General features: G+C 51.2%; 1 protein-coding gene and 1 pseudogene across 1 annotated transcript; one reads left to right on the top strand and one right to left on the bottom strand.

The window, feature by feature from the left end:
- The first annotated feature begins 460 nt into the window (after positions 1-460).
- LOC100823318 lies at positions 461-12211 on the top strand (annotated as a pseudogene).
- A 196-nt stretch (positions 12212-12407) lies between these two features.
- Positions 12408-16094, bottom strand: LOC100824469 (histidinol dehydrogenase, chloroplastic). The gene is made up of 14 exons (XM_003562386.3): positions 15914-16094; positions 15625-15737; positions 15467-15519; positions 15305-15377; positions 14933-15034; positions 14731-14832; positions 14569-14640; positions 14406-14468; positions 14292-14333; positions 13849-13908; positions 13637-13747; positions 13295-13465; positions 12954-13044; positions 12408-12870 (listed from the first exon to the last, which is right to left on the bottom strand). The coding sequence occupies exons 1-14, from the start codon at positions 16059-16061 to the stop codon at positions 12596-12598; spliced, it is 1476 nt and encodes a 491-aa protein (XP_003562434.1). The 5' UTR covers positions 16062-16094; the 3' UTR covers positions 12408-12595.
- Between the last annotated feature and the right edge of the window lie 10163 nt (positions 16095-26257).

Raw genomic sequence — 26257 nt, 5'->3', positions numbered from 1 at the left:
AAATACATAATGAAAGAAATATTGTACTCCCTCCATCCGATCCATATTAATTGTCTCAAATTTGTCCAAATATGGATGTATCTATGCCTAAAAAATGTCTAGATACATGTAATATTTCAACAACTAATATGGATTGGAGGGAGTAGTATTATTTTTCACATCTCCAGGATTCATCATGCAAACATATCTACCCTCCTCCGAAATCTTACCAGATATTCAAGTTTTGGAACATATTGGTGTAATATCTTGCTACGAGTACTCTCAAACATTCATTAATTTCTACCCCTCCAAATGATAATCATTTAATATCTATCATAACTGATTTTCAGCACATTCAATACTCGCCATATCTTTTGTGATCGGGTTCCACCTTTTTGCCATATATAAATGAGCATCATTGGCCTGGGTCCGTGATAGACACCGCATCGCCATCGTCTTCCTCGGTCGTGTGTCTTAAAAAATGGCGCCGTTCAACAATCTCTTGCTACCACAACTTCTCTTGCTAGCCACTCTCTCTGCTACACCCGCACTCTCTTACATCGATCCATCTTCAGCTGATGCAAGGGTGCAGCAGGGCACCATGGAAAGATCTGCTTATGGCACTTACATCGTCGAGCCGCCGAGCTCGAGCGCCGGTGAAGCTGAGCACCACCGATGGCACGAGTCTTTCTTGCCGAGTTGGCGCACCAACACCGGTGAGCCTCGTCTTCTCCACTCCTACACCGAAGCTTTCAGCGGCTTCGCAGCGAAGCTCACCAAGTCAGAGCTTGACGCGATGGCCAAGAAGCCGGGGTTCATACGCGCGTTCCCGGACCGAACGTTGCAGCTCATGACAACGCACACGCCGGAGTTCCTTGGGCTGAGGAACTGCACCGGGTTCTGGAGCAACGCCGGTTACGGGAAGGGAGTCATCATCGGGTTGCTCGACACCGGCATCTATGCGGCACACCCTTCCTTTGGTGACCACGGCATCTCGCCGCCCCCGGCGAGGTGGAAGGGCTGGTGCAAGGCGGCCCACTGTAACAACAAACTCGTCGGTGTCACATCCTTTGTCGGAGTTGACTCCCATGACCAGGACGGGCATGGGACACAGACCTCGTCCACGGCCGCCGGGAACTTCGTCAGTGGCGCGTCGTTCCATGGCCATGGTTCGGGCATCGCAACCGGGATCGCTCCTGGCGCGCACATCGCCATGTACAAGGTGTGCAAAGCCGGTGACTGTGAGGAATTCGCCATATTGGCCGGGATCGATGCGGCCATCAAGGACGGGGTGGACGTGCTATCAATCTCGCTTGCCGACAGCGGCAACATCTTCGATGACTACAAGAATGCCATCTCTATTGGCTCCTTCAGCGCCGTGTCCAAGGGCATCGTCGTGGTGTGCGCTGCCGGCAACAGTGGCAGCACCCGCAGCTCAGTCAAAAACGATGCGCCATGGCAGCTGACGGTCGCCGCCGGCTCTGTGGACCGGAGCTTCGGTGCCGGCGTGCATCTCGGCAACGGACGAAGCGTCCAAGGAGAAGCGCTTACCCAATTCCCGAAGAAGCCGAGCTCGAGATCGTACCCTCTCCACTACGATGAGAAACTGCCAGATTGCAAGTATGACGATGTCAGCCATCTCGCCGGGAAGATCCTGGTTTGCGAGAACAGCTTCACCCAGGAGCAAGAGGCCGAGATCCATCACATAATGGGTGCTGGTGCAGCAGGCATGGTGCTGTACAATGACATGGTCACTCAATATTCCACCATTCTTCGGTTCTACAACTCCAGTGTGGTGCAGATGACTGCGCACGACGGCGGCGTCATTACATCTTACGCGAGAGAAAGGGCTGCTGCAAACGGCTCTGCAGCTCTCGTGTACTACAATAACACGTTGCTTGGTGTCCGTCCGGCTCCCATCGTGGCTTGGTTCTCTTCCCGCGGTCCAAGCGCCACGCGTGCTCAAGCCGGACATATTGGCGCCGGGGCTCAACATCCTCGCCGCGTGGACGCCAAATGAGGACTACTCAGCTCTTGCGGCGACGCCTTTCAAGGTCTCATCCGGCACATCCATGGCGACGCCGCACGTCAGTGGCGTGGCCGCGCTTGTCAAGAGCATCCATCCCAGCTGGTCACCGGCAGCCATCAAGTTGGCCATCCTAACAACGGCGGACGCCGTCAGCAATGATGGTGGGCCAATCTTGGATCACAGGCACGAGAAAGCCAGTCCGTACATGAAAGGCGCCGGCCATGTGAACCCTGCTAGAGCCGCCGACCCTGGCCTCGTGTACGAAATCAGCACCACTGAGTATGCCGGCTTCATCTGCTCGAAACTCGGCGACGAAGGCCTGGCAATCATCGTGCACGACTCAAGCTTGACCTGCGCTAAGCTGCCAAAGATCAATGAGGTCCAGCTCAACTACCCGACGATAACCGTACAGCTGAAGCCGACACCATTCACTGTGAATCGGACGGTGACCAACGTCGGGCCGGCGACAGCGACGTACACGGCGAAGGTGGAGGCGTCTAAGTCGATGGCGGTGCACGCCTCCCCAGGAACGCTGACATTCACAAAGATCGGAGAGAGGAAGACGTTCAGCGTGTCTGTGGTGTGCGGCAAACACGACGAGAAACAGTTTTTCCTAGAGGGAAGTCTGAGCTGGATGTCGGGGAAGCACGTCGTGCGGAGCCCAATTGTCGCTCTTTCGGGAATGAGTATATAGCTACATGTGCTCTGTAGCCGTCCCTTCTTTCAGAAAACACAAGAGTTATGCTTTAGCCCTCTGTCTTAATGCAAATGAAGCGCTCCAGCAAATTCTCCATCATGTAGTTTTTTATGAGTCGGTATTTCATTGGCCATTTTCCCTCAGTGTTCCTGCAAATTCTGTATCTCGGGATTCATTGGCCATTTTCCCTGCATTTGGTGGGTACGGTGTCATTTACATGTCTTGGTATAATGCGATTCAAGTGTTCTAAGATCATTTGATCGACTTGTTAATGATAATAATATACACAATCAATTAATTGTCCCACAAAGATTGGCACGGATTTGAAGTAGAGCGAGTCTGTAGATGGCCAAACGATATGCGGATACTGGGAAGCTGTTGTATTTCATCCACTGCCAAGTGCTTGTCTGGAGCCTGTTGCATCATTTGTTTTTCCTTCAGAGATTCTGTAACCGCAGTCTTGTAACATTTTGCTAGAGACTGCCAACAACCCAAATGCACATACGCTAGTTAAAACGAAACTCCTAAATTATGTCTCTGTAATTTCCATCTCGTGTTTGTTATCGCTTTAGTCATTCTTGTCTTAGGTCTTGTTTCACAAGAATATCAGGCAAATAAATAGAGAACTGTCCAGCAACTATGTCCAACCTAACCTTGCACGAATGTGATGATAGCTTGTGCTGCCGTTCTTCAGTTTCATCAACTGATTTAATTTCGGTGCATGGCTAAACAGTTTTTAAAGTTTAAAGGTAAAGGCGAGAAAACAAGGCCAAATCAACACCATGATTAAGCTTCAGAAAGAACACTTCTGTTCTCCTTGGCCGGCCCCCTTGGGTGTCTCCACTAGCGAATCAATCAGGGCTGGAGAGGCAGGCCTTCAGGAGAAATGTAGAGCAGCGATCAGTTCACGAGGCATCTTTAACTTGAGGCAATGGTGTTTTTCAGGTTGGAGATCAGAGTCTGAAGATCAGAATCAAGTTGCTGCATGTTCTCTCTGAAGATGAGACAAAATGTTGGTCATCCTAATTCGTGTTATTGGAAGCATGCTTAATTTTATTTGATTTATTGACATGCTAAAATTCTGCATTGCCCAAGAGGTTGCAAGTAACAAGGTAGGTCATCAACTTGTAGGTTAATAATGGCGGGCTATGTCGTCAAAACCGGCGAGTTTGGCTCGATGGCTTCCCTCACTCTTCTGTTGATCTGGTGACTAGCGATTTTGCTATATTGCATCTTGTTGATGGAATGAATTTGATTAGTCCCCACCGATTGCTATGTGAACTTGATTTTTTTGCTGCCGTTTTTCATTTATTGTTTCTTTTTTTAGGGCATTTCATTTATTGTTTCTACTTCCTGCGGGTCAAATTTGTTTCCTCTGGGCTCTAGTTTTGCTTCCAAACAAACAATAGAGGAAGACAATCGACCAGAAATGAGCCCAACGATCCAATAGCTGGTAGGACACGTGGGCTCTAGCCTCTAGGAGCAGCCTCGTTATATTATTTTTTTCTGGGCCCGTTAGCATTTTCTAGCCATGTATGTATATAGGCGTACAAAACCTCTAAAAAAAAATACTGCCTCCGGCCGGTATTACTCGTCTTAAATTTGTCTAAATACGGATGTATCTATGTGCAAAAGACATCTAGATACATGTAATATTTCGACAAATAATTTCGGATGGAGGGAGTATATAGACGTACAAAACATAACATGTTGCCGGTGAAAAGAGGAAGAGGGTACCAAAGTAGCCAACATTTTTTTAATTTCTAAATCAATGATACACCTGTTTCGGTGTATATTCTAGAAAGAAAGAATAAACATGGGCCCGTGGCACGTGTATCATCTGCGAGTTGGTGTGATTGGGCACAAATGCAGTTTCGACCCCGGATCGGTTCAATCTCGCTAGATTTCGTCACTTTGATATTTTCATTGATTAATGATAACATGCCATTTATGGTGCATTAACAACGGAGATGTTAATTTGCTTCATTAAATACCTTACGTAAAAAGATTGCCATATTGATTATTCAAATCTCACCCGATTCATCATGCACACATATCTAGCCTCCCATATTTATAAGATTTAAAACACATTAATTGTACCATATCTTTTTACAAGCGCTTGATATAAAGCCGATTATTAATTTCTACCATAATTGATTTTCAACACATGCATCGCTTTCCATATAAATGGACATCACCGGGTGACTGGAGACACCACATCGCCATCGTTCTTCCTCTGTAGTGTAGGCGTGTGGCTTCACAAATGGCACCATTTACCAATCTCTTACTGCCACTTGTCTTATTAACCACACTCTCTGCTACAACTACACTCTGCAATGTCGATCCATCTTCATCTAATCCAAGGGTCCAGCTGCAGGACACCATGGAAAGATCTGCTTATCGCACTTACATCGTGCTTGTGGTCGAGCCGCCGAGCTTGAACGCCGGCGAAGAAGAGCAACGCCGATGGCACGAGTCTTTCTTGCCAAGTTGGTACACCAACACCGGCGAGCCTCGTCTTCTCCACTCCTACACCGAAGCTATCAGCGGCTTTGCCGCGAAGCTCACCGAGGGGGAGCTCGACGCGGTGGCCAAGAAGCCGGGGTTCATACGCGCGTTCCCGGACCAAACGCTGCAGCTCATGACCACGCACACGCCGGAGTTCCTCGGGCTGAGGAACGGCACCGGGTTCTGGAGCGACGCCGGCTACGGGAAGGGGGTCATCATCGGGCTCCTTGATTCCGGCATCTATGCGGCGCACCATTCCTTCAGCGACCACGGCATCCCGCCGCCCCCGGCGAGGTGGAAGGGCTCGTGCAAAGACTCGTTGGCCCACTGCAACAACAAGCTCATCGGTGCACAGTCCTTCCTTGGGGGCGACTCCGGCGATCTGCTCGGGCACGGGACGCACACCTCATCGACGGCCGCGGGGAACTTCGTCAGCGACGCGTCGTTCCATGGCCTGGCCCCTGGCACGGTGGCCAGAATCGCTCCCGGCGCGCACATCGCCATGTACAAGGTGTCGCCCTGAGATAAAAAAAAAACTCGAGAGAACGAGAGAGATCGAAAGGGCAAGAGCACGAGAGTATTTTGGTGCTGCGTGCAACTTAGCAGCTTTTCTGTCTTTTTTCCTTTTTATTCATCAAGAGTACACACACATGTCCAGGCAACGTGCTCCACTACTGACCATGTCCATCCCCATGATTCGAGCCTCGCGCTGGACGATCTAGACTAAGTCAGGGCGCACAAAACGCAACCACTGACAAGCTGAAAAATAGCAACTAAACTCTGAACTGAAACTAGCCTAAAAAACGGTGTCAGACATGACACTTATGAAAATTCAGAAAACACTTCTTCAGAGGCAGCTAGACAGGGTTTAAGACCACAATCTCCCCCTCAACCCTGGCTCACTGACTTGACATCGACGATCCCCACCTTGCTGCGCAACTCCAGAAAACGTACACGCCCAAGTGGCTTTGTCAGAAGATCAGCTCTCTGTTCACCTGTCCCGATGAACTCCACATCAACTGTTCCTTTCTCGACACAATCTCGAATAAAATGGTATCGGAGATCGATATGCTTACTGCGATCATGGGGTACGGGATTCTTGCAGAGTGAGATTGCTGACTTATTGTCGATGAAGATCGTGTTGGAACAGCATCCTTGTTCAGCAGCTCACCGAGGAGACGAGCGAGCCAAACGCCCTGGCACGCAGCTGTTGCTGCCGCAATGTACTCCGCCTCGCACGACGATGTGGCGACGACCTTTTGCTTCTGGGACTGCCAGCTGACGGGGCTGTCGCCAAGGAAGAACAGCACTCCCGACGTGCTCTTCCTGGAGTCCACATCACCGGCATGATCTGAATCGCTGAAGCCTGTCAGTGTCTCGCCGTCGCCGTGGCGGTACACACACCCATGCGTGAGTGTGCCAGCAATGTAGCGGAGCAGGTGCTTGACAGCCGCGAGGTGATCTCCCGCCGGTGCCTCCATGAAGCGACTCAGGAACCCGACGGCGAACGAAATATCCGCACAGGTGTGAACCAGGTACCGGAGGCTGCCGATGACGCTTCTGTAGAAAGTTGCATCCACCGCTGCCTCCTTGCTCTCCTTGCTAAGGCGACACCTTGTCTCCATTGGCGCGTGCACAGAGTTGCAACCTGCCATGCCAGCTTTCTCAAGGAGCTTAGCGGCGTAGGCTGATTGCGTGATCGTGGTGCACCGCGTCCCCTGCTTGACCTCCAGCCCGAGGTAGTACCGCAGCAACCCGAGGTCGCTCATGCTGAACATCTGCTTCATTTCCTCCTTGAAATTGAGCACCTCCTGTTTCCGAGCGCCGGTGATGACGAGATCATCGACGTAGACTCCGACGATCAGCAGCTCGTGATCCGTTCCCCTCGCGTACACGCCGTGCTCGGTGGCACTTCGAGTGAAGCCGAGAGAGACGAGGCTGGCGTCCAGCTTGGAGTTCCACGCGCGCGGCGCCTGCCTCAGGCCATACAACGCCTAGTGCAGTTTGTACTCGTCCCGTTCACGGCCGTCGGCAAGGAAGCCCGGTGGCTGGGTCACGTAGACCACCTCCTCCAGCTCGCCGTTGAGGAAGGTGGACTTCACATCCATGTGATGCACCTCCCAACCGTGATGTGCAGCCAGTGCAAGGATGAGCCGCACGGACTCCAGCCTGGCCACCGGCGCGAAAACCTCGTCGAAGTCCATGCCGGCGCGCTGGACATATCCCTTTGCCACGAGCCGGGCCTTGTGCTTCACCACGTTCCCGTGCTCATCCTTCTTCAGTTTGTACACCCATTTGAGTCCGATCGCTCGCTGGCCTGCAGGGAGAGGGGTGAGTGTCCAAGTGTTGTTGTCATCGATCGATTGCAGCTCGTCGAGCATGGCGTGCCGCCAGCAGTCCTCGCGCTCTGCCTCAGCGAATGATGACGGCTCCTCTCCTTCCAGAAGATGCAGGGCCTCGTCGTCACTGTGTTCTTCCACCAGCACCGGGCGCTCTGCAAGTCGTGGAGGTGATGAAGGTGTGTCGAGGATGTCGGTGATGTGGCGGACGCGGTGTGGCGCAGTGACGCTGTCGTCAGCATCGAGCTGCCCTGACCACGTCGTTGGTGGCGACACGAACTCCACAGGTTTGCTGATGGAGCGAGGCGTGGGCGTCGCGGGCGATGATGCTCCCCCGTGAACTGGAACGCTGGGCTCCGGTGATGCGCTGGCAGTAGGAACCGAGGCCTGCTTGTTGCTCGTGGAGGTCCGTGTCTCGTACATAGGGTACTCCACGGTGAACGTGCTGCTCGCCGACGGCTCCCTTGGTGCCTCCCAATTCCAGCGCTTGTCCTCGTCAAACATGACGTCGCGCGACACGTGCACGCGCTTGGATGCAGGGTCGTACATCCTGTAGGCCTTCGAACCTGTATCATAGCCAATGAACACCATGGGTGAGCTCCGATTGGCGAGCTTCTGCTGGTTTGGCGGTGTTGTCTTGACGTGGCCGACGCAGCCGAACACGCGCAGAAAGCGCACGTCAGGCTTCACTCCATGCCACGCCTCGTACGGGGTCTTGCCGTCGACGCTCCGTGTGAATGAGCGGTTGAGGATGAAAGCAGCCGTCAGCACTGCCTCTCCCCAGAAGGTGTTTGGCATCCGCTTGGCCTTGAGCATGCTGCGTGCCATTCCCAAGAGCGTCTGGTTCCTGCGCTCCACGACGCCGTTCTGCTGCGGCGTGTACGGGGCGGTGAGGTGGCGCTGAACCCCTGTCTCCGCGCAGTGCTCGTAGAAGGTCGCTGATGTGAACTCGCCGCCACGATCAGTACGCAGGACGCGGAGCTTGTGGCCGCACTCGTTCTCCGCCGCGGCCTGGAACTTGACGATGGAGCGTGCAGCTTGGTCCTTGGTGGCGAGGAGCTCCACCCACATGTACCTACTCCGATCATCGATCAGAACAAGCACGTAGCGGCGTCCTCCAGGTGTCGGTGGAGTGATGGGCCCGCACAGGTCGCCGTGCACCAATTCGAGCGGCTCTGCCGCTCGGAATTTCGCCTTCTGAGGGAAGGGTAGGCGTCGCTGCTTGCCTGCGAGGCATGCCTCGCAAAGTTCGTCCGCGTGCTCGATGTGGGGCAGTCCACGCACGAGCTCGCCGCGCACCATCCGTTGAATGCCGTCGAAGTGCAGATGGCCGAGCCGCGCATGCCAGCGCCAGGCATCGGACATATGCCCCACGGCAAGGCACACGGGGCGGACTGGGGTGAATGACAGCTTGTACAGGCGGTTAGCGGATCGCTTTACCTTGAGGATGAGGCGCTGGCGATGGTCGTGGACGGTGAGCGTGCCGCGGCGGATGTGGATGTCATACCAACCCTCATCCAGCTGCCCAAGGCTCACCACGCTGCTCTTCAGCGCCGGGATGTAGAACACCTCCGTGAACACGCGATGATCTCTCCCGTCAACGGAGAAGACGACGGTGCCCCGTCCGTGGATGTCAACCACAGATCCATCAGCGAAGCGCACTTTGCCCGCTCCTGACCGGTCCAGCTCCGCGAACGCGTCGAGCGAGCCGGTCATGTGATTTGTTGCGCCGGTGTCGAGGAACCAGGTCTCCCCTGCGTGCTCGTCGCCGAGAGATGGCGTGACAACAGCTCTCTGCTCGTTGAGGAAGACCTGGCCACGATTGCACACGGCGGTTTCCGGTTCTACGACCGGCGTGGGCGTGGCGTTGACGGCGACAGGCTCGACGCGCTCGTACACCTCCTCGACGCAGGCCATCATCAGGCCTGGCCCGTCGTCCTCTTCATCGTACTCTTCCTCTGCTTGGGCAAGGTTCGCGGCAGCCGCCGCCGCCTCGTCGCGTTGCCTTTTGCGGCACTCGCGTGCCCAATGTCCTTTTTTGTTGCAGTAGCGGCATCTCTCTCTGTTGCCGTCGTTGTTCTGGCCGCGTGGTGGAGACGCAGGTCGCAGGGCTGGCGCGCCCTTGCGGTTGTCGTTGGCGCGCACGTTGCCGCGGGTGTCCCCTTTGCCGCTCAAGCTGCCGCCCGTGGCGCCTCCACGGGGCTGGCGCTTCCTGGCCTCCCACTGTTCCTCAGTGAGGAGCAGCTGGTTGTCGCTGCTGCCTTGATCGCTGTCCAAGCGCTCCTCCATGGCACGCAGGTGGCCAGCGACCTCCTCGAGCGTGAGCACGGACGGATCGAGAAGGGTCTCGATCGAAAAAGCGATCTGCACGAAACGAGATGGGACAACAGAAAGAAACTTTCTGACGACCTTTTCTTCCTCAACGGTGCCGTGATCTCCGAGGGAACGAAGCGCGGCGGCGATGTTGGAGAGGCGCATGGCGAACTCGTCGATCCTCTCGCCGTCCTTGAAGGAGACGGTCTCGAACTCCGTGCGCAGCCGCCGCACGCGTGAGTCACGCACGCGGTCGTTGCCCTGGTGCGCCATCCGGATCGCCTCCCACGCCGCCTTGGCCGTCCCCTTGCCGATGAGCATGCAATGCATCTCCGACGGGGTGGAGCGGAGCAGCGCGGCGAGCGCCTGCTTGTCGTCCTTGCGGGAGACCGTGTCGTCCTCGATGGCCTCCCAGAGTGACGCTGCTTGGAGGTTCACCTCCATGACCATGGCCCAGTTGGTGTAGCTGCCGCGCGTGAGCATCGGGAAGGAGAGATGAGTGCCGCTCCCGCCGCCGGTCTCGCGCACCACTTCGCGCTGAACCACGATCTCTCCGCCACCACGCCGAACTCTGCTACGCCCGCGGCTTGGTGAGCGCCGTGGCTGCTCAGGGTCGCTGCGGGGTGTTGCCGGTGTGCTGACCGGCAGACATGATGAAGCCTGGCTCTGATGCCAATTGTCGCCCTGAGATCAAAAAAAACTCGAGAGAACGAGAGAGATCGAAAGGGCAAGAGCACGAGAGTATTTTGGTGCTGCGCGCAACTTAGCAGTTTTTCTGTCTTTTTTCCTTTTTATTCATCAAGAGTACACACACATGTCCAGCCAACGTGCTCCACTACTGACCACGTCCATCCCCATGATTCGAGCCTCGCGCTGGACGATCTAGACTAAGTCAGGGCGCACAAAACGCAACCACTGACAAGCTGAAAAATAGCAACTAAACTCTGAACTGAAACTAGCCTAAAAAACGGTGTCAGACATGACACTTATGAAAATTCAGAAAACACTTCTTCAGAGACAGCTAGACAGGGTTTAAGACCACACAAGGTGTGCGATAACAGCGGCTGCCCGGGATCCGCCATTCTAGCCGGTTTTGATGCGGCCATCAAGGACGGGGTGGATGTGCTGTCGGTTTCGCTCGGCATCACACGAAGTGTCAGTCTCGATTTGGACACCATCGCTATCGGTGCATTCGGCGCCATATCCAAGGGCATCACCGTCGTCTGCGCAGCTGGTAACATGGGCTCCTTCCAGTACATGGTCATCAATGAAGCACCATGGTTGCTCACCGTCGCCGCCGGCTCGGTGGACCGGAGCTTTGATGCTAGCCTAAATCTCACGGATGGCATAACCATCAAAGGACAAGCACTTAACCACAACAAGACATTGCTTGGTGTCCGGCCAGCTCCCGTCGTGGCAGGCTTCTCTTCCCGAGGTCCAAGCCCCATCTCCGCCGGTGTTCTTAAGCCAGACATATTGGCGCCGGGGGTCAAAATCCTGGCTGCATGGCCACCAATTGCAGACTCTTCTTTCAACATCATGTCTGGCACATCCATGGCAACTCCACACATAAGTGGCGTCGTTGCGCTTGTCAAGAGCATCCATCCCGACTGGTCACCGGCAACCATCAAGTCAGCTATTCTCACAACTTCATACGTCTTCAACAGCACCGGTGGCTCAATCTTGGATGAGAAGGATGGTAAGCCTGCAGATGCGTATGCGATAGGCGCCGGTCATGTGAACCTCGTGAGAGCCGCTGATCCTGGCCTCGTGTACGAGCTCAGCATCATTGACTATGCGGGGTTCATATGCTCGAAACTCGGCGACAAAGGTCTAGCAACCATCGTGCACAACTCGAGCTTGACCTGCGCAAAGTTGCCGAGGATCAATGAGATTCAGCTAAACTACCCAACGATAACGGTGCCGCTAACGTCATTGCCGTTCACCGTGAACAGGACGGTGACGAATGTCGGGCCGGCGGCCTCAACATACACGGTGAAGGTGGATGCGCCCAGGTCGCTGACGGTGCGCGTCTCCCCGGAAACGCTGACATTCTCAAAGGTCGGAGAGAGGAAGACGTTCAACGTGTCTGTGAGCGTCGAGCAAAAGGAACAAGAACTCTTCGTGCAGGGAAGCCTGAGCTGGGTGTCTGGGAAGCACGTCGTGCTAAGCCCCGTCATCGCTCTTTCCAAATCCAGCGGGTTTCCGCCTTCGCCCCAGACTGTTTAAGGCGTGGTGTTGTATTCTAGTTCTTCCCCGGAGTGTTCCTGAATGCAAATGTAGAATTCCTACAGACAACTTTACTTCTATGCTTTATGACAGCACTCGGTTTTGTGCACAAGGAAATAATAAAGAGATGTTTAACTACCTATATATGCAAGCGAACACCATTGCGATATCACACCTGAGATCTGCGAGATGTGTTGTTCACCTTTAACTTGCAGTTTTTACTACTTATCCCTAAAACGCGTACGCCGCTCAAGTTTTAAGCGCATTTTCAGTTTAAAGCAATTGTCCCATCCTTTACAGTACTCCGTAGTACTGGAGTATTATTGTGCTCACAAGTTTTATTCACGAAAGGAGGATTATTCCATGCACTACACGTTCTTCTTAAATTCTGGCAGGTTCGCATCCAATAAGAAAGAAGAAAAACATCAAATGTCAGAAGCATATAGTTCCCAAGCATCATATCGATTGCTACTAACATTACAATTTAGACCATGACAAGAGCTACACAGTTACATTGGCCTCGATCTCTTGCAGCCTGAGAGTGACAGCTCTCTTGTGCGCCTCTAGCCCTTCCACTTCCGCCATCTTCGCGACGAACGGACCCAGCGTCCTCAGCCCTTCCTCAGTCAGGGACTGAACGGTGATGTATTTGAGGAAGGAGTTCAGTGACACGCCGCTGTACATCCTTGCGTAACCGTAGGTTGGAAGGACATGGTTCGTCCCGCTAGCATAGTCGCCCACGCTCTCCGGTGTCCATGGCCCCAAGAAAACTGAACCTGCAATTGGAATGCCGAGGTAAGGCGTGGGTGGGATACAGGACCTGTTTGGCTGCAACTAAGCTGCTAGAGACCATGCCTACCTGCATTCTCGATGAGCTCCTCCCATTGCTCGGCGTCCTTTACATTGATGATCAAATGCTCGGGAGCATACATATTTGAGAACGATATTGCCTGAAAAGGGGGAGAAACAGAGGCAGCGGTCAAGAATCCTTGGAACAGGAAGTAGCCAGATATTTCTTTAACCTATTTGATGCTATTAAGTTTAAAGACTGATTTTTTATATAATGTGTTGTGATAGTGTACTCCTTTTATTTAGAATCATTTGAGGACAAAGGTCGCAAAATGGGTAGGTGCATCGCAAGCGTGCTGAATAGGGGAATCAGGCTGTAACTGGTAAATGATGACAGCAACGAATAATTACCTCAGCCATATCTTTGGCAAACACAGTGAAACTGTGGCCAAGTGCTTTGGAAGCAAATTCTCCTCTAGGAAGAGCACTGCACTGCTTGCTAATTTCTGCTTGAATGGCACTCAAATCAACAAAATCTCCCGCGATAACTAGAACAACCTGACTATCAGGGCCATGTTCTGCCTACAAAATTTGACCAACTGTTATCTGACATACATTGAGAATTCTTGGCAGCGTCAAATATTATCTTTATCTGTTATAGATCTTCAAGTTTGAGATTGCAAATAGCGAATAATGGTAATGCAACACACACTTTTCAGTACTACAAAGCAGAACATCAGGAAGAGAAAATACCTGAGATAGAAGATCAGCGGCAACATGAACAGGGTTTGCATATTTATCTGCAATGACCAGAACTTCTGAAGGGCCAGCAGGCATGTCTATAGAGACCATAGCTTCACTGTTCTGCAGTCAAATAAGAATGAGAACCACAAAAATGAACACACAGAAAACATGCCAGAAAAGCAGATAATGGTCATGCTTGACATAGAAAGAGCAGAATAAACCTGAAGAATCATTTTTGCAGCAGTGACATACTGGTTACCAGGCCCAAAGATTTTCTCAACCTGCCAAGCCCGGAACCGAGCAAATGAGACACGATCGTTGTATCTAACTGAGTGCAAAAAACAAAATGCTAATGCAGAACTAGGTAATTCAACATCACGTTCATATTTACGTAGATATTTAAGCAGATAATGAACCACTAAGAACCTGACATAACCCCACCAAAATTCTAAATGTCAATTAAATAATATTTATAATCCTTTAACAAGCACATCTCAATACATGATATAGTATCATGATAAAGACAGAGAACGCCTGCTTATACTACATAAGTACTCCCTCCGATCCTAAATTCTTGTCGTTGTTTTAGTTCAAATTTAAACTAAAACAACGACAATAATTTAGGATGGGAGGAATAACTGATAGTGGCACAGATCTTGGGCACCTTTGGGCATGATGCAGTTCCCCACGCCATAGCTGAGATTGCCTGAAAATAAATAACATTTATAACACTGAACTACATGTATAAAGCAAACAAAATCTCAAAATATCCTTCTACCTGAGCTCCCCCAGCTTTCAATATGTGTGTAACGCCAGCTTTTTTTGCACAGTAAAGAACCTCCTGCATGTAACAAGAATAATTCCCAGTTCTCCGCACTTTCATCTTAGAAAAACAATTGCTTCAAAAAACCAGCATCAAATCCATGTCTCACAAACCTTACCTTACATATGCTACCATCACGACTGGGGGGTGTGGCAAGAACTACAGTTTTGCATCCAGCAATCTGTGCAGGCTGTTAAAAAGAGAATCTACATCAGAAATTCAAAGAAATGAGTAACTACAATCAGTTCAGTTGAGAAGATTTAAATAACCATAAGCTTACCACAGCAAGCATCAATGCAGTTGAAGGCAAGACTGCAGTACCACCTGGAACATACAGCCCGACAGAACCAATGCATCTTGTTATCCTTTTGCATCTTACACCCTTCATACATTCAGGAGTGTACACACATGAATAAGCATAAGCATATAAAAATGGTGAAATGCGTAAAACGGGGACATCAAAGCATCGCTAATTCTCTTACTTTCATATTCTCAATCGTCTTCTCAGGCAACTTTTGTGAAATATGGAAGGCGTAAATATTGTCATACGCCACGTCAAAGGCCTCCTTTACAGCTGGATCAAGCTACGAAGTTCAAGAGGTAAGAAAGCAAAATTTGTGTAACAAATGAAGCGTAAATATACGAGGACCATCATCAGAATCCAAACACAAACATAATGCCATCAGGTCAACCTATTTTTGTAAGGATTGGAAGGATCTGAATACAAGCCTAGATATAGGAAATCTTCTATCAAAGAAATATATACTAATGAAACCATGTATCAAATGAACTGTTGAGGAAAAAAAACATGAACCTTTATGTACTATACTACGTGACTTCAATTAAATGAGTACCTCTGCATCCGGAAGATCGCTAACACGGACGACCGCATTGTCGAGTACGACCTTGTCAAACTTTTCCGTATAGCTGAACAAGACCAAGACCAGTAAATTAAGAAATTTTCTGTATTGAGGCTATGAACAGAAGGGTCAGGCACACACTAGAGCATCACTTACTCCTTAACCGCAGCATCTCCTCTGACACGCACATCTTCGACAATGGGATTCACCTGAACTTACCACAGAAAAAACAAAACAAAAACTGAATATGTATTCTAATACTGCGACAGCATCACACACAAACCACGAACGGATCCCCCGTCTCATCATCATACCGTGGTGAAGATGGAGGAGAAGTCGATGCGAGGGCGTGCCTTGAGGCCGCTAATTTCGGCGTCGCTGAGTCTGGACAGCCGGTACGACTTCATCGCGCAGCTAACAATCGAAACTGAAAACCACCGGGAGAATGGGTTCAGCAAAACATAAATTGAAGCCAACAACGGCTACTACAACAATCGAAGCTTGATTTTTGCCTCAGTTACGAATTGGCTAATATTAAGGAGATGAAACGGGGAGCTGAAGGGCGACGGGAGCGAGAGAACCGAAGGGGAGATAGATAGATACCTGCGGTGGAGGCGCTCGCATGAGGAGGAAGACGAGAGACGTAGAGAGCGGGCTGGGGCGCTGCTCGGCACCGGGATGGGGTGGCGGCGGCGGCGGCGGCGCTCCCTCGAAGACCAAGACAAGCGACGGGGTTGGGGAGTGGAGGCATGCTTCCAGGTCTGTCTGGTCTGACCCCTCCTCTCAGATCCGGCGCTACATCCTGGCCTGGGTATAGATGGCCATCGGGCCCGGTTATTTTGAAAAACTCGGCACGGCCCATTAAATCTCAAAAATCTGTCTCAGCCCAACAGTTCGGCCCATTATCTGTCCTTTTTTTTGCCTTTTTTTTTCTTAGCTGTGCCTTATACAAAATGGGCTTTTCTCAGTCGGGCTCGGTGCCGCGCCTGAGCTTGGAGGTCGCAATTTTGGGCCGGGCCGGCCCCTATATAACCGGGCTTTAGTGTGCCGGCCCGGTCCGTTGGCCATCTGTAATCCTGGGAGATCTTCTCTCCTATCTTTTCCTCGTCCCTCCCTCCGTCGGGTGTGGCATTGCCTCGCTTCCCGATAATTACAGTATGCAGAAGGTAGTTGTGGCGGCGGCACCGCCTAACGGCTTGGATTGGGAAGTCTACACATCCTGTGATGATGTTCTTCAGGATCCATGGTTTACAGACGGCAGCCATGGAGGCGGCATCCTCCAAGCGGAGATGGCCGTGATAATAGAGTGTGTGTGTGCTGGCTGCGTCTTTTCGGGTTTGAGATTCATCCATCTCCAGTTGGCTCCTTGAAATCTACAACAAACTTCTGCTTGGTTACCTTGTTGTCATCCTGTGTCGTCGCATGTGACCTTCTTATACACTCCTCCACTTGATAAATCGTCTCCATGTGTCGTCACATGTGTCATCATCTAACATTTCTCAATCTAGACTGCTCATTTTAAGATTAATGGTACTAGCTATAAGCCTCACCGGTTAAAACCCAAAGGTGAGATTTATGATTAGCACTGTTGATTTTGAAACGGATGTTCTGGATCAAGCAATGTTAGACGGTGACATTACATATCAATGTTAAAGGATATGAATCAAGAACATTAAAAACACAGAATTAGAAGGACATGACTGACACCTTGAATTCTTGTGACTATGCGGCACATGGCCCGAAAACACACACGACATTTTAGAAATGTATGGAAATTTTTCTATAAAATCTAATGTAAATGGATTGTAATTTCTAAGATGGAAGAAAATAATATGGTTTAAAATGCTACGTAATCAACCTCATGAAATTTTTCCCAAGTATTTGGAATCGAGAAGGCCGGAACGAAGAAAAGTCTCCCAGATGCCTCAGAGGCTCTGGTCAGTTTTTTATATATTGAAACATTATATTCAGGTTAGTTGCTACACCAGCAAAGTTGTTTTGTCGATTGATATATAGACATGGAAGCAACTCAGTTGAATCTCTGAAGTATTTAACAATGACAGAGACAGGTTATGCACATTACATACATTCTGTCTGCCTGTCCAAATTTCAGTCATCTAGAACTACTAACTCACAGAATGACTGCATACATAATACTTGCATTACTATGGTCTTGCCACTTATGTCGGGGGATGACTCCGGGTAGGGTCATGGCGACACAACTCTAGCCGAGATAACGAAGGCAAATCCGGCATAGCAACGTATGCCAGCATCATAAAGTTAAACTAACGATAAGCCGGCATCCCGGGCGTATGCGGCATAATTTTCTTATCTTGTAAGTTTGCAGGATAAGGACGAGCCCCTTGACCTCGGTGGTGCCAAGATCCTTCAACGGTTTTATCTTGACCACACGGTGCAAAGTAAAGCAGCGCCATCATCATTTCAGAAAAGCAGTCAGCGCCTGCATACCGGTGTCAGGTGACTACGCTAGAGAAGCACCGAAAGAGAATTTATGACGGAAGCCGGCAGAGAATAGCTGTACCCGTTGCAGGCTGGCAGGGAAAAATAAAGTTGTCTTGTCCCCTGCGGTACTGCCTGGAGGGAACTGAGCCGCGTGCCCGGCGGGGCCCAAGTAAGGTGACGTTAGACTCGGCCCGCATGTCAGTGTGACATGCCTGGCCCATAAATAGAGCACTGCACCTTCCTGGAGAGGACATCGAGCACTTAGACATTTTAGGGTTTTCCCGTCTTCTTCTTCTTCCTCAAGAAAACAGCTCAAGGAGCGCCATTGTAAAGCTTGCCTATCTTGGCTAATACAGCAAAGCAGGAGTAGGAGTCTTACCTCGACAAGAGGGCTCCGAACTTGGGTAAATATGTGTGTTCTTGTGTGAATCGTGCGTGTTCTTCTTCACGTCCTCCCTCCTCCGGTTCCTCCTTCGTCCATCGGCCCCAAGTTAAGCCATCTTATGGCATCTGCCGTGACACCACCACGACAGTTGGCGCCCACCGTGGGGCCAGCAGCGGCGCTGGCTTGAGTTTTCATATGGACAGGAAGCTTCCTCGTCACCGGAGAACGCGTGGTCTCCGGTTTGGTCCAGAGATTCGGCTCTGGGCTTCATCGACAACAACGCGGGCTGTTTCAACGGAGCACCACTTCCCTGTGCAGGCCGCTTCATCAACTTCGGCATGCATGAGGTCTATGTTGCCACTGATAGCCCTTGCAGGTACCCAGAGCAGGTGGTGATGGCTTAAGATCCCCCCGCCATCTGCACGGCTCGCGGCCGGCATGTCGATTGCCCCGCTAACCGTGTAGAGGTTATGGTGACGGCTCATGGCGCTGATGCGGGAAGGGACGCTGCAGGAAGTGGCACGGTCCCGACCAAGTCCGGGAGAACAGCGAAACTCCCCTTGCAGAAGCCGGAGAACATCGCCGCTCAAGCCGGCACATCGGCTCTGCCGCCAAAGCCAACTCCGATCCAGGCCTCCCTCGAGCGGCTAACTGCGCCGGTAGCATCGAAAGCTAACCCAGCCCAGCTGCACGCGGAGTTGGAGTTGGAGAGACAGAAGCTGCTGAAGGAAGCCGTCGATGTTGCCTACGCCCGACAACAGCTCGACATCTCGCTCCGTGAGTATAACAAAGCTCATGGTCTTAGTTCTATTGCATTTACTAACCCTAACAGAGTTGGGAAGGTGCGTAACCGTGGCAAGAACTTGAATGCTGAGATGACGAGAGATGGCAGGGGTGTGCCAGCTGTGTCGGCAAGTTGTGCCTCGGCACTAAAGCCGAAATACAATACCCCTGTCAAAAACCTCCAGGCTGCCGAGGCTGCGGCTGAGGAGTTACCGAATCTTACGGGAGAGGCACTTCGGCAGCAGCAGCTGCGCGTGAAAGAACTGCTCCAAACAGCCAACGAACAGAATGAGGCATACTTGAGAATGCACGGCAAACCCGGTGCATCTCAGGTCATTCATTCGGCTGCGAATGCTGGTGGCCGGGTTGACAAATAAGCGTCCTCACCTGGTGGCAAACGGGACAAAAGCGTTAACTCTGGCCGGGATAAGCAGTTGGAACACTATGACCCGGCCCTGGCCGAGAAACAAATAGTCAGAAGGGTTGATGACAGCCAAAGTGGTCTACGTCCCGGCGGCAACCGCCGAGATCAGCAGGAGCGTTACTCATATGACCATGGGCACCGACCTCAGGGTCCGGCACCCAATACTGCTGCAGGACAGCAGGGTGTCGGGCGCAACCCCCTGTATCGAGGTGAAGATCGCCATTATGACCGTTATGATGATGGATACTCGGCCATGGCTGACGAGGGTTATATCAGGTGAGAGCGCGACAATCTCCGCCCGCTCGGAGGCCGAATTGGGAACATGCAGGTATCGCCCCTGGATGCACGACATTGGCTTGACAGAATTTATCTGTCCGAGCTTCTGGAGGAGCAAGTCCCTCCGGGACCGCGTTGTTTCGCGCATCGGATCATGACGGAGAGACCAGCCCCGGGTTTCCAGCTGCCCAGGGGTACAAGAACATATGACGGCAGCACTAAGCCGGAAGATTGGCTGGAATACTATGTCACGGCAGTGAGCGTGGCAGGCGGCAACCGCAGATTGGCGGTACGCTATGTGCCCCGGATGCTGGTAGGGCCGGCAAGGATATGGCTGAACAACCTGTCGGAGGGCAGCATCAATTGCTGGATAGACTTTGAGGAAGTTTTTGTCAGTAATTTCACTAGCACTTACAAAAGGCCAAATCATCCCCAACAGTTGTCCATGTGCAAGCAAAGAGACAACGAAACCGATCGGGATTACCTGGCAAGATGGAACAATCTCCGCAATTCCTGTGAAGGGATAGTGGAATCGCAAGCCATAGCGTGGTTTGCTCAAGGATGTCGACACGGCAGCATGTTGGGGCAGAAGCTGCAAAGAGAGATGCCGGCCACTCGGTCAGAAATGATCAGGATCACCGACATGTACACGCTTGGTGATCCGACTCAGCCATCGCTAATGCCAGCAGAACCACAAAGGGAGCAGCCGACATACAATCCTGCTAGGACGTTCCGGAGGAACGATCATCAAGATCATCACAACAAGAGAAGGGATGACAGGCTGGATACCGGTATGGGCCAGCCCATGTCACTGCAGTTCAGGACCAGCCTGACGCCGGCTCTAGCCAGTATCAGAAAACAGGAAATCAGCAGTGGGTCAAGAAGGAAGAACAAAAGAAGCCCTGGCAAGATAAACCGAAGTATACTTTCGAGGTGATGTTGGATCAGCCTTGTCGTTTTCACACGACTAACCTCAACAAGCCGGCGAACCACACTACGTGGCAATGCAGCTGGATGCAGCAGGCCGAGAACGGCGAGGCAAGCCGGTTACCCCCACCTCCACCCCTCACAGGCGCAAACGCACAGATCTAAGGACCCCTCAGGCAAACAATGCAGTCAACCAGGTGGAGGGACAAGAAATCCCAGGGTATGCCGGGAGAAACGAGTACAAGGAGCATCACCAGAGCTACATGATTTTCATCACTGAGCCCACTGACAAGCAAAGTCAGCACATGCGAGAGATGGAGGTCAATGCTGTTATGCCGGCAGTTCCAAAGTTCATGTATTGGTCGGAGCAGGAAATCAACTGGAACCGGGCAGATCATCCAAAGGTTATCCCCAATCCTGGCGGATATGCCCTGGTGGTTGATCCGACACTCATCGGGCCCGACATTAACGTCAAATTCACTTGGGTTCTCATTGATAATGGGAGCAGCATCAATATTCTATACCGGGACATGATGCTCAAGCTCGGCATTACAGATAACATGCTTGAACCCAGCCGGACTACCTTTCACGGTATTGTGCCGGGAGTGTCTTGTGCTCCGGTAGGCAAGATTCGAGTGGACGTCTTGTTCGGCACCAGGGAGAATTGTCGGACTGAGAACCTAGTGTTCGAGGTGGTGGACCTCAATAGTCCGTACCACGCCCTGCTTGGCAGACCGACACTCGCCAAGTTCATGGCAACTACTCACATCGGCTATCTCAAGATGAAGATACCGGGACCAAATGGTACCATAACCATCTCTGGCAATTACAAGCGTTCAATCGAATGCGCGGCGGCAGGATCTGCTCTGGCCGAGTCACTGGTCATCGTTGGCGAGAAGAAGAAATTACAAGAAGCTGTTGTGATGGCGCAGACGGCACAAGTTGGCCTGCCGGCTATGACCAATCCCCATGGAAGTGTGGCTTTTTAGGCAGCCAAGGAGACAAAGAAGATACAGGTCGACAGCGAGTTCCCGGACCGCACCGTCATCATTGGTGCCGGCCTGGGGGAGAAATAGGAAGGCGAGCTCAGCAGCTTCCTCTATGAGACTCAGGATATCTTTGCATGGTCAACTCAAGACCTGCCAGGTGTGCCGAGGGAGTTAGCTGAGCACTCATTGCATGTCAGACAAGACGCAAGATCGGTGAAGCAGCCCCTTCGACGCTTCGCTGACGACAGAAGAAAAGTCATATCGGAAGAGGTATCCCGGCTTCTAACTGCCGGCTTCATCATGGAGGTGTTGCATCCCGACTGGCTGGCAAACCCGGTCATGGTCGAGAAGAAGAAAGACGACCCAACTGCTGCCAAGGTGTGGCGCATGTGTATCGATTACAGCAGCCTCAACAAGGCATGTCCCAAAGATCCTTTCCATTACCTCGGATCGATCAAGTGATCGACTCCACTGCTGGGTGTGAATTGTTGTCTTTTGTGGATGCGTACTCTGGTTTTCATCAGATACCGCTGAACCATAATGATCAAATAAAGACATCATTTATCACCCCGTTCGGGGCTTATTGCTATCGCACTATGCCGTTTGGTTTGAGAAATGCAGGGGTACCTATCAAAGGTGCATGCAGAAGTGCTTGCACGATCAACTCGGCAAAAATGTGCAGGTGTATGTCGATGATGTCGTCATAAAAACCAAGAAAAGTGCCACGCTCCTGGATGATATCCGGGAAACATTCGCAAATCTACGGAGATTCCGAATGAAACTGAACACGGCCAAGTGCACATTTGGTATACCGGCAGGAAAGTTGCTCGGTTTCCTGGTATCAAGCCGAAGAATAGAAACGAACCATGTGAAAATTGCTGCTACAGAAAGAATGAAACTACCAAAGTGCCTCAAAGATGTGCAGAAATTCACCGGATGCCTAGCGTCGCTGAGTCGTTTCCTGAGTTGGCTAGGTGAAAAGGCTATGCCCTTATACCAGCTGATGAAGAAAACCGACAAATTTGTGTGGACACCACAAGCGGACCTAGCTTTTCAAGAGCTGAAGAAGATGATTGCTACGGCACCTATATTAGCTTCACCGATGGAGAAAGAGCCTATGTTGTTATACATTGCAGCGACAAATCGAGTTGTCAGTGCTGTCATTGTAGTGGAAAGGGATGAAAATGGCAAATCGGTGCAGAGGCCAGTATATTACTTGAGCGAGATGTTATCATCGTCCAAGCAAAATTATCCCCACTATCAAAAGATGGCGTATGGCGTATATATGGCGGCAAAGAAGCTAAAGCATTACTTTGAGGCACATCAGATCCGAGTTATATGTGAGGCGCCCGTCTCGGAAATCATGAGTAACAAAGACGCGAGCGGCCGAGTCGCAAAATGGGTTGTCGAGTTGGCACCCTATGCGTTGCAGTACGACAAACGGGATGCTGTGAAATCTCAGGCTCTGGCAGATTTCTTGGTGTATTGGGCTGAAATGGAGTATGAACCACCGCCCCTAGAAACTAACTACTCGAAATTACATTTTGACGGCTCTAAGATGAAAAGCGGGCTTGGTGCCGGCATAGTTCTGACCTCGCCAAAGCGCGACCAACTTAAGTACGTATTGCAAATTCACTTCGCAGCATCTAACAATTAATGTTGCCGAGTATGAGGCACTTATGCACGGATTGAAAATGGCGAAAGAAATTGGAGTCCGCCGGATTCAGTGCTTTGGTGATTCCGACCTGGTCGTCCAGCAAGTTTCTGGTAATTGGGATGCATTGGATGCCAACATGGCGTTATACCGTTTCCATGTCCAGAAGATCAGTGGCCATTTTGAAGGGTGTGAATTTCATCATATACCTCGGGCGGAAAATGAAGCAGCCGACACATTATCGAAACTCGGCTCGACACGACAGGCTATTCCAACTGGGGTGGCGTTAGAGCATTTACGCAAACCGTCCATCAAACCCTCACCGGAATCTGAGTCGATATTTATCTCGACGAGCTCATTGGCCGACGTCACTCCCATGGACATTGATAGTGGCAGCGGTTTCGGTAACCCGGGGGCTGAGCGCCTTAACTTAGCAGAAACAATGGCAATTGAGCCAATGGAGATAGACGAGCCGGATGAGCCAATCTTCACCACTCGTCCTGTGCCGGCCTGGTCGCAACCGATAATGTCTTACCTCAAAGATGAGAGTCTCTCGGAAGAGGAACTGTCGGCAAGACAAATCCAGAGAAGAGCGAAAGCGTACACCATCATCAATGGTGAGCTTTACAAGAGAAGCATTACTAACGTCCTACAGCGATGCGTCGAGCCGGAGGAAGGACAAGAAATACTTCAGGATATTCATCAAGGAGAGTCTGGCCATCACGCATCTTCAAGAACGCTAGTGGGCAAATCTTTCCGGCATGGCTTTTACTGGCCGAGTGCACTACAAGCAGCAAAAGACATAGTTAGGAAGTGCAACGGCTGCCAGAGATATGCCAGCAAGATTCATATGCCGGCATCCGAACACAAGACTATTCCAATCACTTGGCCTTTTGTCGTTTGGTGTTTGGATATGGTAGGACCGTTCAAGCGGGTGCGAGGAGGCATGACGCATATCCTGGTCATGGTCGACAAATTCACCAAATGGATTGAGGTCAAGCCGATAAAGAAGTGTGACGGCAAAACCGCGGTGTCATTTCTGAAGGATATCATCTTGAGATATGGGTACCCGCACAGTATCATCACGGATAATGGAACGAACTTCGCGGAGGGACCTTTCGCGTGATTCTGTGTTGAAAAAAAAAATCCGACTGGATGTTGCTTCCGTAGCACATCCTCAATCCAATGGGCAAGTTGAAAGGGCGAACGGTATGGTTTTGGCCGGCATAAAACCCTAGCTAATCGGACCATTGGAGCGTACTCCGGGATGCTGGCTGGATGAACTCCCAGCTGTGCTATGGAGTCTCAGGACGACTCCCAATCGCTCTACAGGCTACACGACATTCTTCCTTGTGTACGGGGCGGAAGCTGTCCTACCAGCCGACATTGAACATGACTCTCCACGAGTAACCATGTATACGGAGGCCGAGGTGAAAGAGGCCCGAGAAAATGATGTCGACCTGCTTGAAGAAGCACGGGAATTGGCTCTATCTCGGTCGGCCATCTATCAACAGCACCTAAGGCGTTATCACAGCCGAAAAGTCAGCCCGCGAGTATTCCGAGAAGGAGATCTTGTCCTCCGGCTTGCGCAGCGCACAGCCGGCATGCACAAACTGTCACCTCCATGGGAAGGACCCTTAATTGTGAGCAAAGTGCTTCACAATGATTCCTACTATCTTATAGATGCACAAGATCCAAAGGCGAACAGGATGGACCGGTCAGGCGAGGAAACCAAGAGGCCATGGAATGTAGCGTTGCTCCGTCCGTTCTATACTTGAGAGCTGAGTATTTGTATCGTTTTTCCATATGTTGAATGTTCTAATTAAAACAATGAAATTATCCACCGGGTTCTTAAAAGAAACTAGGGGACTTAAATTTAAGTGCTTTGTTACAATTCTCTTTTATATGTCGGCATGGCTTGGTTGCGTAATCTTAGTTAATCTAGTAGTGTGTCGGTATTGAAAAAACTCCTCTATGACTTCGCTGTTGTCCGCAACCCGGCTTCATGGCAAGCTAGAGATGGGTATAAAATAACCGAACACATGAAAAATGACTGCAGAAACAAGCAAATAGGCGATCCGAGATACACGTTATCTTAACTCGGCATCTCTTTTAAACTCGGTTATTGCCGAGCGAATTCTTCGAGTTACTTTTTTCGCGAGTGGTTTTATTACTTTGCGATTCATACGTCGAACGCCGACAAGGCAGACAAAGGAACCGAAGTTATAAAATTTCACTAAGAGAAAAAATGAACTCGGGGACTCGGTCGAGAATTTGATAAAGAAAAGACTTAATTAAATTAAGAGCATAATACTTGGCAAACAAGAGTATGTCGATTACATTTGCACCCGGCATTCCGGAGATCTAATGTTTCTAAAGTTATTTCTAAGCTAGGAAGAGACAGAGGGGTTGGCGCCGAAACTCGGCGCATCCGCCGCAGTGGAAGCCGACTCCACAACGGCTTCTTCGTCCGCTGCTTCTTTGTCGTCGTCCGTCATCTCGGCTTCGGCGTCAGATGTTGGGCCTTCTACAAACGTATGCACGTCGGCATACTGAATGAAGGAATAGGCCCGCTCCTTGCGCTTGGCCACCAACTCCGGATCCGTCAGATAGGGGGAGCCGGCCCGCATCGACTGCAACACGTCGAGGTTCATGCCGTCGTACCATGACAGTACGAACGACAACGCCTCGTCGGCGCCGATGCGCGCAGCCGACTCCCTCCAGTCGTTCAGCCGGGACTCCGTCTCCAGCAGGCGCTTCGCCAGGTCCGGGATATCCATAGGAGCTTCTTCTCCCGGCCACAGTGCGCGGAAGGCTCGGATACCGGCGTTCAGCATGTCGACGCCGAACGACTTGAGTGGCTTCACCCGGCTCGCGATGCTCACCAGGTGGTCCACCAAGTCCCATTTGAAGGGCTCCCCCGCCGCTACTGCCGGATCCCTCTTCCGGCGGGCGATCTTCACGATCTCTTGAGCGTGCTCGACAGATGTGGGGAAGAACTCTGGCAGAGACCGAAGAATGGCAGTGAGTCTCGGCATGTTAGTGC

This window comes from Brachypodium distachyon, chromosome 1 (assembly GCF_000005505.3).
Source record: "Brachypodium distachyon strain Bd21 chromosome 1, Brachypodium_distachyon_v3.0, whole genome shotgun sequence".
Lineage (NCBI taxonomy): Eukaryota > Viridiplantae > Streptophyta > Magnoliopsida > Poales > Poaceae > Brachypodium > Brachypodium distachyon.
The sequence above is the reverse complement of the archived record's forward strand: the minus strand, read 5'-3'. Positions and strand labels throughout refer to the sequence as shown.